General features: G+C 42.9%; 1 protein-coding gene across 1 annotated transcript in view; it reads left to right on the top strand.

Moving 5' to 3' along the window:
* NPTXR (neuronal pentraxin receptor) overlaps positions 1 to 13,296 on the top strand; it is a 132,989-nt gene that overhangs the window by 77,914 nt on the left and 41,779 nt on the right. The window contains exon 2 of the mRNA XM_073592540.1: positions 11,671 to 11,902. Coding sequence (XP_073448641.1) covers positions 11,671 to 11,902 — 232 coding nt within the window. The remainder of the gene's footprint in view (positions 1 to 11,670; positions 11,903 to 13,296) is intronic.

The raw sequence follows: 13,296 nt of genomic DNA, 5'->3' as shown, positions 1-13,296 counted from the left end.
TCAACTAGTCCCTTTTTAGACTACCATGTCAAGCATTGGGCCATCTAGTTTATCCTCTCCTCCCCTGGTCCCTTTTAATTCCCTTATTATTATTATTTTTTTCATATATTATATACATATATCCATTTTTTATCAGTCTATCCCCTTCTAGCCTATCAGACGGTTTCTGTCTGACTTTGGCCTCTATCTATGCCTACGGCAAAATGGAGGCCACTGTTTACAATATTGAGTCAATCTCGTGCGCCGAAGGGCGCACGGGATATGACATCACGACCGCACTTCCGCCCTGTGGACCGCAACCCGGAAGTAAAGTAGCGGCGTGCGTTCCACCAGGTCCTACAGGGCACAGGAACGTGCTACTGGCCGGGACCTGTCAGCAACGGAAGCCCACACAGTCACAGCCCCCACAGAGACAATGTACTCGAGCAGAGGAGATGCCATCTGATCCATACACCATAAGGTACATCCCTGATTCTAAACTCCTAAACATTGTCCAGCGTTCTCTGTTATTTGTAATGTATTGATGAGAGGGGAGATGAGCAGATCCTCTGGGATGCCTTGGCTTGTCTATAGATAACCATTGGCATGACCCTTTCAGCCTACCTGTTGTGGGATGTTTGTACTTCAGATCATACACATGCATATATAAAAATATTTGAGAAGTCAAGAAACCAAAAACTTAAAAACTTAAAAATTAAAGTTCAATTTCAATTTTAATTTTAAATTAATACTAGAGCTAGAATTAGGGACTAGAAATTATAACTATAACCCAAATTCTATTATACACAACAAAATTCATCAATAATAATAATAATAATAATAAAAATAAAAATAAAAATAAAAATCAATCAAATAAATAAATAAATTAATATACTATGGCCCTTTAATAATGACAACCAAGCCAAGACCCACCCTCCCTAGAGGACCGCCCATCAATTAAGGGAGGAGCCCTAGAACCAACCCGACCAGTCTGGTTTAGTTTGACATGTGTATAAAAAGCCAGCATGAGACCAACACTACTAAGGCTCTGACGAAGAAGGGTAATCTTCGAAACGCGTTAGCCAGCAGTAGTCCATATGCCTCCTTCCTGGGACCTGGAAAACTGCTACCACTGGAATAATTGCCTCTGTGCCATATACTATGCGATTTTTTTTCTTCGACCTTTGTGAGTAGTTTTTATCTTGTTTTTAATTAATAAATTTGTCAAGGATAATGCACTAGGCTGGTGCGCTCTTTTTCTTCTCTTCACTTGGTCTTCTTCTACCACCCTGCTGTCCACTTCCCGTGGACCACCAGCTGTCTGTTTGGCAGCTGAATTGGCTAGATGATTGCCTCGAGCTTCCTTTGAGTTCAGTTTGTCGTGTGCTTTTACTCATAATAGTCACTTGGGTTGGGAGAAGCAAGGCATCAATTTTTCACAGGTGTTCCTGCAGCCGTCAGGAATCCTCTGTCCTAGATAACATCATTATCATGGGCAATGCTGAAAGCATATCTTGAGTCCATATGAATGTTGGCTCTTTTTCCCTCTGCCCATTTACATGCTGTAGTAAGTCCTTACAGCTCTGCCTCCTGTGCAGACATCACCGGTGGTAAGGCTTCAGCTTGTAGAACAGTGTCTTCAGTGGTGACCGCGTGTCCTGTGTGGTCATGGGGTGACAAGTCAAGACTCTACTCCTCCTCCTCCTTTCCCCTCTCGAGAAGTGGAAGAAGGGTGGTAGGGTTCAGTGTTTGACAACTTAATAGAGTAATGCTGTCCAGTAGGAAGGAACACAGGAGTCTCAAGTGTCTGGTAGTGGACAAGTGTTTCGGCTGGATCTTGGTTGAATATGGCAACAACGTCATGGGGAGCAAGCAGAACGAGGCAGTGTCCGAGGACCAAGTTCAAAGTTTTGTCAAGCAAGGCTTGTGTAGCAAAGCCAGCTCGCAGACACAATAGGCCTCCTCTTGCTACCGCATCCAGCCAACAGGAATAAAATCCTATGGGGCGTAGGCTGATGCCGTGTGATTGGGTGAGTACACCTGCAGCATGTCCCAGACGTTCGGATACAAAGAGCTTGAGCGTTTTGTCGTAGTCTGGAAGCCCTAGCGCTGAGGATGGCGCACACTTGAGGGCCTCAAACTTAGATATTTCTTCAGGAGACATCTGGAAGGGTCTGATTGCAGAGCATCAGTAGGAAGGCTTCTGGAATCCATGCTCCACACTAGGAAATTAGTCCAAGGAAGGCATGAAGGGATTTCTGACCTTGTGACAGTGGGATATCAGATTACTTGCACCCTGTCTTCCGTGGGGTGTCTTGTCCCATGGGACAAACGGTGTCCGCAAAAAGACAGGCGTTGAGCACCACTGCAATTTGGGCTTTGAGGCTTTGCACCCCTGGTTGGCAAGATAGCACAACAGGCTTTCTGAGGTGACTTCAACAGGGGGTAAGTCAGCTGCACAAAGGAGGAGGTCATCAACATGTTGGAAGAGAATCACTTCCGGGTGTTCCTCTTGTCATATGTCAAGGATGAGGCTTTCGCAAACTGGCTTGGAAAGTTCTGTGCCCCTTGTGGCACAACTGTTTAGGTATGTTGCCGTTTCTTTCCGTGGATGAATGCAAAAAGGTACCAGCAGGAGGGGTGAGGGTGGACACTGAAGAAAGCGTTTGTAAGGTCCACCTCTGTGAGGTATTTTGCAGTCAAAGGCATCCACAGCAGGTACCTGGTTCTCCTTTAGGGGTTCTCTTCTTGGGGTTATTGTGGTTTCCGGGGCAATGATGCGCCCTCTTTTAGCTGGACTGAAACTGGTGGCACCTTTAAGTGACCGTTGTCTTCCGGTCCTGTGGACCATAGGCACGCAGGGATTCTGTCAAGTACTACCTGCAGTATTGAACTTGAAGTTTTTGCTTCATTGAGTGTCATCAGGAGAGGCAAAAAACACAAAGCAGATGAGTCTTCTAAAGATAGGGGAGTATGTAACTTTATCCCCCCTTCAGGCGTGTCCTGATTGAGGCCTGTAGTCTGGACAACACATCAGCTCCTAGTAGATCAAGGGACATGTAGAGGACACCACAAATCTTGCAAGCAAATCAGGAAGTGGACTGGAGTGGGGCACCCCATCCATTCCCACGCAAGAAACATCAATAGTGGAAAGGAAAGAATTATCAGGCAGGTTTACCGCCCTCAACACACTTTTGGCTGCACCCCTGTCAATGAGGAAAGTGGTAGGTTTTTCGTCTGGGACATCTTGGGGCTCTGCATTCTTTTCTAAAGTGAACCCGTTTCCCACAGTTGTAACAGGTGATCCTTTCCCTGGTATTGGGCAGTGGTGGACTAGTGTAGGCGGGATCTTCGTCATGGGTTACCATGAGGGGCGTTGGTTTTTTACCTTTTTGATTTTCTATACCTCTGGTCACCAACAATAAATCAGACATTTTCAATGAATGGTATTCAGGGCAGGCCACCATCAGGCCTTTTCTGATATCCTCTCTGAGCCCTGAAACAAAAGCAGTTGATAACATGTGTGTGTATGCCTTTATGAGTCTAGCATGATACTTCTTCACAGACTCCCCTTTATCTTGGGTAATATCTTGGATTGTGGTGGTCTGATCCATCAACTTCTCCTTTGCCCAGTCGTGGAGTTGTGCACAGAACTCCACGCCTGAGATGTAGGAAGTGGCACTTGTCAGGCAGGCATCATTGAAGGCCGTCTGCATGACCAGCCAAAAGACATGTCCTGCTTTGATTTGGCATAGGCTGATCAAGTCTCTCCAGGCAGCTGAGTAAGTTTCTTTTATCTGCACTATCCTGTGGTAGAAGGGAATTGGCTGCTTCTCTGGGTCAGGCAGACTTGTCACTAAGGCCTCTGCTTGTGATGGAGTAAAAGCGACATACATCACTGGTGCCCCTTCTGGTAACTGAGACTGTTGTTGAGGCAGGGGCTGGCAAGGGGCACTGTTCTTTACGGTTGCCAGCATGTGTTTGAGATCCTCTCGGAACTGAGAGTCTGGAGCCGGATTGGGGGTTAAATCAGCGGGTGGCCTTGCTGCCTGTTGTTGGGCTTCCCACTCAGATGCTTCTTCATCATTAACATATCCGGCCTGGGAATGTGATGCTCTCGTATTGAGGAAGACAGGTGTGTGGTATGAACCATCCTGGTTTAAAACAGGGAGGGCTGGGTACAGGCTGTGTTTAAGCTTACTGGGTGTACCAAGATGGCCGCCGGCAGGAAGTGCACTGGGCTGGGTAGAAAGTGAAGGCATGGGTGCACTAAGATGGCCGCCAGGCTGAGTTGTCACAGTGGGTTGTGCTTGGGTGGTGAGAAAGGAGTGGTTGTTAGACGGAGGGCAGTGCTGTCCCTCCCCTCCTTTTGTTTCAAGTTCCAACATATCATCAGCTCTGTGATACACATACATAATACAATTGCCATCTTTCTTAACTTTCTTTATCCAGTTTTCTTTATCACACAGGATTTTTCTCCCTGTTTCTTTAGCAACATAACTTTCGCCACTTCGTTCAACTTTGTTAACTATTTCAACATCTTCTTCTCTTCACAATATCACTTTCTTCACAATATCACTTTCTTCACAATATCACATTCTTTTCTCTCTCTGTTTCTCGGCTAACGGCTTGAGAGAAGAATACGTACAACTAATGGGTTAATATTCTTCTCACTGCTCCTTATCAACAAATTCCTTGGGTGGGGGCACATAAGGCTGCGCTCCTAGCTGCTACTGTCTGCTATAACCCTGTAATGTACGGTTAATCTCAGAACATGAACAAACACGTCAGGGGTAGTGGGGAGCAACGTCCCGCGACCCAACAGATCCCCCGGGCAGCCCCCCCTCCGACCTTAACCAGTCCCCAACCCCTCTCGTGTATAGCAAACAGTAAACCACAAATACACTCACGACAGGACATTACACCTGCCACTCTTCGAACTGCAAAATTTCAGCAGGCTAAGGTAACCTCAGGGGCAGACAACTCCCCTTAAACCCAGTTAAAGGTCGTCATTACAGACTGGGGGTGAGACTTCTGTAACGCTTTCAGACTGCGGGGGGCTCCAGCAGCTGAGATATCCCTCAAAGGTCCGACAAACCCTTGAGTAACCCGTCCTATAACCGTCTGCTACAAGAACCCATCTCACTCCAGAGGCCGACAGCTCGTCTGGAGATGAGAACACACATGTAGCACTTTTAGACTGCTGAGTTTCGTAGCCCAAAGAATGGCAGACAGTGAACAAATACAGACAGCAGAAACCCATTGGCAGGTTCGTTAAAACAGCCTCAGGCGAGGAAATACCTGCCTCTAAGACAGTCTCAGCATACCGACAGAATCCAGCGGTCAACCGAAAGATAAGAAAGTCGTACAGTGGTAAGAATATAAAAAGACTTACCATACTACTGTTAGGGCTGCGCAAACCCCCCCTCTTATCAATCAATTAACGCTCGAATCCTTATCGCGGTATGGCTTCGACTGTAGCCTGAGGTCCCGGGTTTCGGCACCATCTGTTAAGGAAATGATTAAGAGCTCCAATCGAGCCCAAGGTTATCTGCTGCTGTCTCTAATTGGAAAGTGTGGCTATGCATGCATATAAAAGTAAACACTCTGAGACATGCTCAGCACCGTTACTTTTTACACTTCTAATTTATTCAAGGCGGTGCTAATGTTTTATACACAAAAATACGTCATTGCTATGTTAGTCTAATAGGTACATCTCATTGGTTAAGATAGAAAAGAAGATGGAGAATCTTCATAACGAGGTTTGGCTGTCCTTGGTTTTATCTTCAGTTCCGCGTTCTTCTGATGTGTGGGATGTAGGGGGTACCCGCCATCTTGAGAAAATATAGGAACAGAGCAAACCTGTATACTTATATAATGAGTAAGGTAGAAAAATATGTATGCACATAAGAAAATAGACATTTTCAGATTATTATTATTATTATTATTATCTACATCACGTTCCTTCACACAAGCAGCAATGGTTTCTTTAATTATAGAGCAGTGGCTTCCAAGACCATAGTCCTTTTTATCAAAATTTCTTATGGAAGCTCACTATAGATACTTAATACTAACTAACAGATTTTAAACATTGTAAAAACCTAAATGCTTGTACATCGTGTTACTGCATTGATCTTTCTAGGATGCTGCTTAGCTATTTTCATTTCTAAACTGTCTACATAATTGTGGACTAATGAAGGCCCAACTCTCTAGAAATCTTTTGTAACCCTTTGTAATTTTACAAACTTCAATACCCCCTGAAGTTATTTGAAATCTCTTTGATCGAGAATGTTTTGGCCAGATATGGCCACATGACATCAAAGAAATGGGAAAAACCTGCAACATCTGTGAAAAAACTGAACAGTTGGCCAAAAAAGCAATTTCGTTGTCAGATAGCATACCTGAATGACTTTGGGACAAGTTAGGCACAGAGTTGCACAATGTAAATATTTTCATGAACAGTTTGTAAAAGATAGCTTACTTGCTCCTATCCATTTCTCTATCACCTTGAGAAAGAGGGTCTTCCTACTCCTCTTGAAAGGTTGATGGTTTTTTTGCTGACATTAGGAAACAGTCATTCTGGAACATTGTTGGAGTGCTGGCTATTTGCTACACTTAAAAGAATGTGGAGGGGAGCAATAATTTGTAAAACTTTTTATGTACACTTGCTTCAGTCCACATGCGTTTACAGGCAGGAGCAAGCATTTATAAGAATGCTCCTATCTCAGCTTGAACAGACAACATGCATGCACAGCCACAGTCAATGTCAGCTGACATCATGCAAATCTCCAGCTTCCCAGGCCAGCCATCATAAGGTAGAAGGCCATTCTGTGGAGTAGTGGTTCTGCCTCCCACTGCCTTAACCAATGCTGTATAGTATCCCTACCCCCTCTTCTGCCACTACATTTGACTTGGCACATATATCAGACTGTCAGTAAAAAGTGTGGTCTGTCAGCAAATTTCCACATCTTGTTAGTAAATAGTGTTGTTAGTGGTTGGTGACCCTGGCACCGACATTGATATCTGCCAACCGTCAAAATCTTGTTTTTTTTTAAATGTTTTAAAAGTCCTCAAACTACTACATAAAACTTCTCACTTCATTACTACCAAACTTTATTCTGTATTTATAAGCCATGTTGTTCTAAAAAGATTTTCAGAAAACCTGCTTTTTCTCTATCAGATATTCAGTATAAGCACCTTCACATTGCAGTGGTGAGTTCATTTAGCTTGATTGGACTGTATTGCATGTCAACAGAATTCTTTTCTAACAGCGGGTAATCAAAACAATGTAACTTTTATGTGGCTGTGAAACACCTGACTCCTAGTAAAGGGTAAAAAAAATTATTAAAAGCCAGCAGCTACAAATACTGCAGCTGCTGACTTTTAATAAATGGACACTTACCTGTCCCAGGGTCCAGCCATGTCGGCAGCTGAAGCCAATGAATCACTCGGCTCTCAGCAGCTGCCGCCCCCATCCTCGGTGAGGGAATCAGGAAGTGAAGTGTTGCGGCTTCACTTCCCGGTTCCCTACTGCGCATGCGCGAGTCACGCTACGCTAATTGGTCCCGCTCTCTCCTGGGACCTGAGTGTTTCACAGGAGACAGCGGGGGGGATGGGAAGGGGCGTGACTCTCACAGGAGTCTATTCCCAGAAGTGGGTGCAAATACCTGTATTATACAGGTACTGTATCTGAACCCCCCTACCCCCTGAAAGGTGCCAAATGTGACATCGGAGGGGGGGGAGGGTTCCGAAAAGTAGAGATTCCATTTTTGTGTGAACCCCCGCTTTAAGTTCACCTTTGTTGTAAACTTTAGTATATCCAAGGGACCCCGCCATATAAATCATTGTGTAGCAAAGAGAAAATCTTATTAATGACATACCTTTGGGCCACTTTCTTGGTATTAAGATGGGTGAATAGATCTGTCTTAAAGTAGAACTATAGGCAAAATTTTGAATAGAGTAAAGGAGGGTTATAACTTCTTTTTTTTTTTTTTGCCACCTGCGTTCATTGGGAAGATTTCTCTTCACTTCGTGTCCCATAGCCAAAACAGGAAGTGAGAGGAAATCCCTGTAAATTAGGGAATCTCTTGGGCGGGGCCCCCAGGTAACCAGAACTAGTTTCCCCATTAGAAGATTTTCCCTCTATTACTGTTCAAGGGGCAACTCAAAATTTGGGATTTTTTTTATACTTTTACGTTTAATGATAATGTAAACAGGACAAATAAAGAGGGTGACAGGTATTCTAATTCCTCTCCACTCTATCCAAAATTTAAAAAAAAAATGTTTGCCTTCAGTTATACTTTAACTACTTCCTGCCAATGCTATAGCTGAAAGATGGCTACAACGCAGGCTTAGTTTGCCGAGAGGGCGTCCATGGATGGCCTCCCATGATTGCACTTCACATGGACAGCACGCTCTGTGATCTCTGAATTCTTCATACTCAGCTGATCACAGATCAGGGTAAAGGACCAATCACAGTGGCCCTTTACCATGTAATCAGCTGTGTTCAGTGACAGTTGATCACAGGATGTAAACACAAGCCAGTAATCGACTTTACTTTCCTCATGCTGACAGCGTGAGGAAAGAATAAATAAATATCAGTGCTGCCTATCAGTGCTGCCTATCAAAAAGTGAAAAAGTCATAAAAATTTCAGCTGAAAGCTGAAAATTGGCCTGGGCAGGAAGGGGGTAAAAAGTGCCCAGTAGGCAAGTGGTTAAATTTACTTTTAAAAACATCCAGAGAGGGTGTTTCCTGGACAGTGGATGGCAGTGAGTTCCATTTTGTGAGTGCTGAATGACGAAGCCAAACTCAATGCTATAAGCAGACCTCAAAGCACTGTTTAATTGGGCAAATGTGAGGCAACTGTGGGGGCTAAAAATATGCATGCATCATACATACTGGGGGGGGGGGGGGGGGTACAACTGGGAGAATCAGTGGTGGAGAAGGATAGGAGAGGTTAGGATAGGAGAGGTATGAATTGCAGAGAGAGAGAGGGAGAGAGATATCATTTTTCCCCTGTACAAATCATTAGTAAGAACTCATCTGGAATATGCAGTTCAGTTTTGGGCACCCGTTCTCAAAAAGGATATCGGGGAACTGGAGAAACTAATAAGCAGCATGAAGGAGTTCAGCTATGAGGAAAGATTAGAAGAACTGAATTTATTCTCTCTTGACAAGAGGAGACTGGGGCGGGGGGGGGTTTATGATCAACATGTATAAATACATAGGTAGTCCATATAGCGAACTTGGTGTAGCGTTATTTACTTTAAGGTCATCACAGAGGACAAAGGGACACTCTTTACGTCAGGGGGAAAAGAGATTTAATCTCCAAATATGGAAAGGTTTCTTCATAGTAAGAGCTGTGCAAATGTGGAATATACTCTGACCAGCTCAGTAGATTGTCTTAAGAACGACCTAGATTCTTTCTTAAATGCATATAGTACAACTGGATATTAATATTTATAGGTAAAGTTGATTCAGGGCATATCCGATTGCCTCTTTGGGGGATCAGGAAGGATTTTTATTCCCTGCTGGAGCAAATTGGATTAAGCTTTAATGGGGTTTTTTGCCTTCCTCTTGATCAACGTTGGTTATTGGTTAGTGTATATGGAGGTTTTTTTTTTTTTGAGTTGAACTGGATGAACTTTTTTTAACCAGATTAACTATGTTACTATGAATGTACAAGATCCAAAAGATTTGGAAGTGATTCTAAACATATTTTTTTTCTTTAAAATAACAAAGATGTTATACTTACCTGCTCTGTGTAAAAGTTTTGCACAGAGCAGCCCCAATCCTTTTTTCAGGTCCCCCACCAATGCTCTTGGCTCCCCCACTCCCCAGTGAGTGCCTCTCTTAGCAAACCACTTGCTACAGAGGCTCTCATGCAGACTCGCTCCTGAGCATCACCACCTGCATCTATTGACACAGACAGTGGAACTCAGCCCCGCTCCCTGCTTCCTCGCCACTGGCTGGGATTGCCAGCAGCAGGAGCCAATGTCTCCCGCTGCTGTCTCTGAGCCAATGAGGAGAAAGAGAACAGACAGAGCCTCTGCTCTTGTGTACATCGCTGGATAGAGATTGGGCTCAGGTAAGTATAGGGGGGGGGACTAAGGGGTGTAGCTGCATGCAGAAGGTTTTTACCCTCAGGAATGCATTAGGATAAAAAAAGTCTGCCTTTAGAACCACTATAAGGCAACATTGGACACATGTAGTTTTTTTTTTTTCTGAGGAGCCTAGTGAGAATGAGGAAGTATGGATAACCAGAAGTTCAGTCAGTTAGGCAGGCCCAAGTTATTTAGGACTTTATGGGTAAATATGTGAATTTTAAACGATATCCTCCATTTAATTGCAGACCAGTGTAGGGAGCAAAACGCTATTGCAATATGGCAGTGACGTGGTTGGTAAATGAGTAACTTGACTGCTGCCTTCCGTACCAGCTGCAAGCAAAGTCATCTACATAGTTCTTTCTCAGGAAGTCCATAGTAAAGTTGCAGTAATCCAGTCTGGGTGACACAATGCATGGATTATTTTTGGAATATTTTGAACTATGAGTGCCTTAAATTAGGAGGAATTTAAGCTTGAAAAGACATATTCTATTGTATTTTGTTTAGAAGCAGCCCTGAACCCCAATTTCCGGTTTGCCAGACTCACAGCAGAGATGAGAAAATATTGAATGCAGTAGACCATTGGTTAACTTACCTTTTACATAAAGTGGGCCAGGCAAACAAAAGGCCCTAGTAGTTTAAAATGCACTGTAACATATTGTTTAATGCAAATGCCATACCTGTAGGTCTTTTCTATCACATTGCTCTCTCTCTTCTCCTATCTCAGTAATGCTGAGCTCTTCATCTGCTGGGAAAGGAGGAGGGAAAAAGCGTGCTGCGCAAGGGTTACTTTTTTTTTTAATCAGGAAGTGTACTCACTGCTATGGTCCTGGATCTCAGCATCTTCAGGGTCCTGTAAATAAGTCAGGACGCAGGACTGTAAATATTAGGAGGATTCTGACCAGGTTCCGTGGGTGACAGAAAAGGCCTACAAGTATAGCTTTTGCATTAAAAAATATTTTTACAGAATCCATACTGCATTTTAACCTACTAAGGCCATTGTCTACATTGGGTAATTTATGTAAAGGTTGAACTCTGTCTTAGCCAGAAAGCTATCAGAAACTGCAGACATTCAGCAGGTGAAATACAGGCACACTACAGCAGATTTTCAGAAACTGCAGAAATGTACAAATGATGGCCAGAGACTGCAAACATGCTATAGAGTTGTTGGAGATTGGGCACATACATACATAGAGTCTTAGGCTGGAGGCATGTCACATGAGATCACTGCTATTAAATCCTCTTTACAAATCAATGTTTTAACTTATACTTTATACTCCCCAAAGCCCTCTTAAAAATTACTTGTGCCCCATTAGAGATTTCTCTCAGTAATATAAAAGGTCAGAGAGAAGGAAAAACACAAAAAGAAGAAAGGGTTTAAATAATTATTACTATAATATTTTCCTTACTTGCTTAAGTAAACACCAACACAGAATACTTTTTGCAGAGGCCCTAAGGGCTTTACAATAAGTGCCAAAGGTCTGCATGTGGCCCTTGACAACAGTGCTCTTGATTGATATATGCATGATTTGCCAATATTATGTATATTGTATAAGCTCTGTAACATTTTTTCCCTTTCTTTCATAGCTGGAAATCCAGCAGAGAGTGCACAATTTGACTGCGCCAACATCTACTTCACCTTCACCTCTTTATGGACGGGATTCTCTACAGTCCAAGTTGCTTGAGCTAGAGGCTCAACTTCTAGCCAAACTTCTAGAACTAGAGAAGGAGCAAACAACAGCTTCAGGTGAAAGAGACAAGCAGGACATAGAGAAGGAACTGAGCATTCTGCAGAACCGCATAGCGGAACTGGAACAAGGTGAAGGTCATGTAATAATGATAATATAGAATGTATAATAAATAAATGGATTCTATGCTAAGGAATATTTTGTTAGGCTCTGTTAGAAATACCAAAGGCATAAATGCAAACACAACCTAAATCAAGCACTCTCAAATATCAAATACATTCAGAATATGGTGTACAAAATGTCCTTATTTCAGAAAAATTTCTAAAAGCTGCTCTGTAAAAGATTCAACATACTTATAGTATAGAACTATCTAAAGATTTTTACATACAGATAAAGGTCTAAGGACATTCATTGCACCTGCATTTTAAAGCCTCATACACACAATCGGCTTTTCTGCAAAGCATCAGACTTTTGTCCGAAGGGCGTTTGCCGTGAACTTGTCTTGCATACAAACGGTACACAATTGTCGGCCAACAAACACGAACGTAGTGACGTACAACGAGGAATTTCAGCTCTTGAGCACCACCCTTTGGGCACCTTCTGCTAATGTCGTGTTTGGTGAGCATTGATTTTGAGCATGTGTATTTGTATTTTGGACTTTTGTGTGACAGGCTTGTGTACACACGATAGGAAAATCTGACAACAGACCGTTGTCTGCCAAAAATTTACTAGCCTGCCATCCAACATTTGTTGGCGGAAAGTTGGCCAACTATTGTCTGATGGAGCATACTAACGGTCGGACAGTCTGTCATCACACAATTCCCTGCCAAAAATCTGAACATGTGTACAAGGCTTAAGTGAATTATTATAATACAATTAAAACTTTATGCATTTAGATTATGTTTTTTATTTTTCTGTAGTTTGAGGTGTACAGAATGTTAAAGTTCAAGATAAAAGCAACATACAGTTATATCATGAACTAGCAGAAAAGAAACCACACAAAAACCACAAGGCAGATATACTAGTATGTGTAAATAAAGATAAAGTCTAGCTTAAGCTGGTCATACACTGGCTGATTAGGAAGAATTGGTCAAACTTTTAACAGTGGATGGCTCTGTCAGCTTAACAAAAGTCAATTGCGCAATCGACTTTTGGCAAAGAAGCTAGGCTAAAAATTTGGGTATTCTGACAGCTGGTGCAGCAGTACAAATTTGTAAATCCATGCCAATTTTCTGGATGGAGAAATCTGTTAGATTTCAACAAAAAGAAATCTATTAGTGTATGGTCAGCCTAAAAGTGATGGGTAATAAGAGGAGGCTTTTCTGTCAGAGGTGAAACTAGGGAAGAGTCACAGGAGAATCTAAAAGAAAAGTTGGTTTCAAGTACCTATTCAAATTTTCTTAATAGTGGTGAAAGCTAACAGTGAAGGCAGTGAAGTGGCATCAGGGTCTGGTAAACTGTATCAGTAGCATGGTCATGACGCAGGCTAAGATCAACAAGCTGACAACAACAGTACATGGGAAGA

Source organism: Aquarana catesbeiana, linkage group LG07 (genome assembly GCF_042186555.1).
Source record: "Aquarana catesbeiana isolate 2022-GZ linkage group LG07, ASM4218655v1, whole genome shotgun sequence".
Classification (NCBI taxonomy): Eukaryota; Metazoa; Chordata; class Amphibia; order Anura; family Ranidae; genus Aquarana; species Aquarana catesbeiana.
The sequence above is the reverse complement of the archived record's forward strand: the minus strand, read 5'-3'. Positions and strand labels throughout refer to the sequence as shown.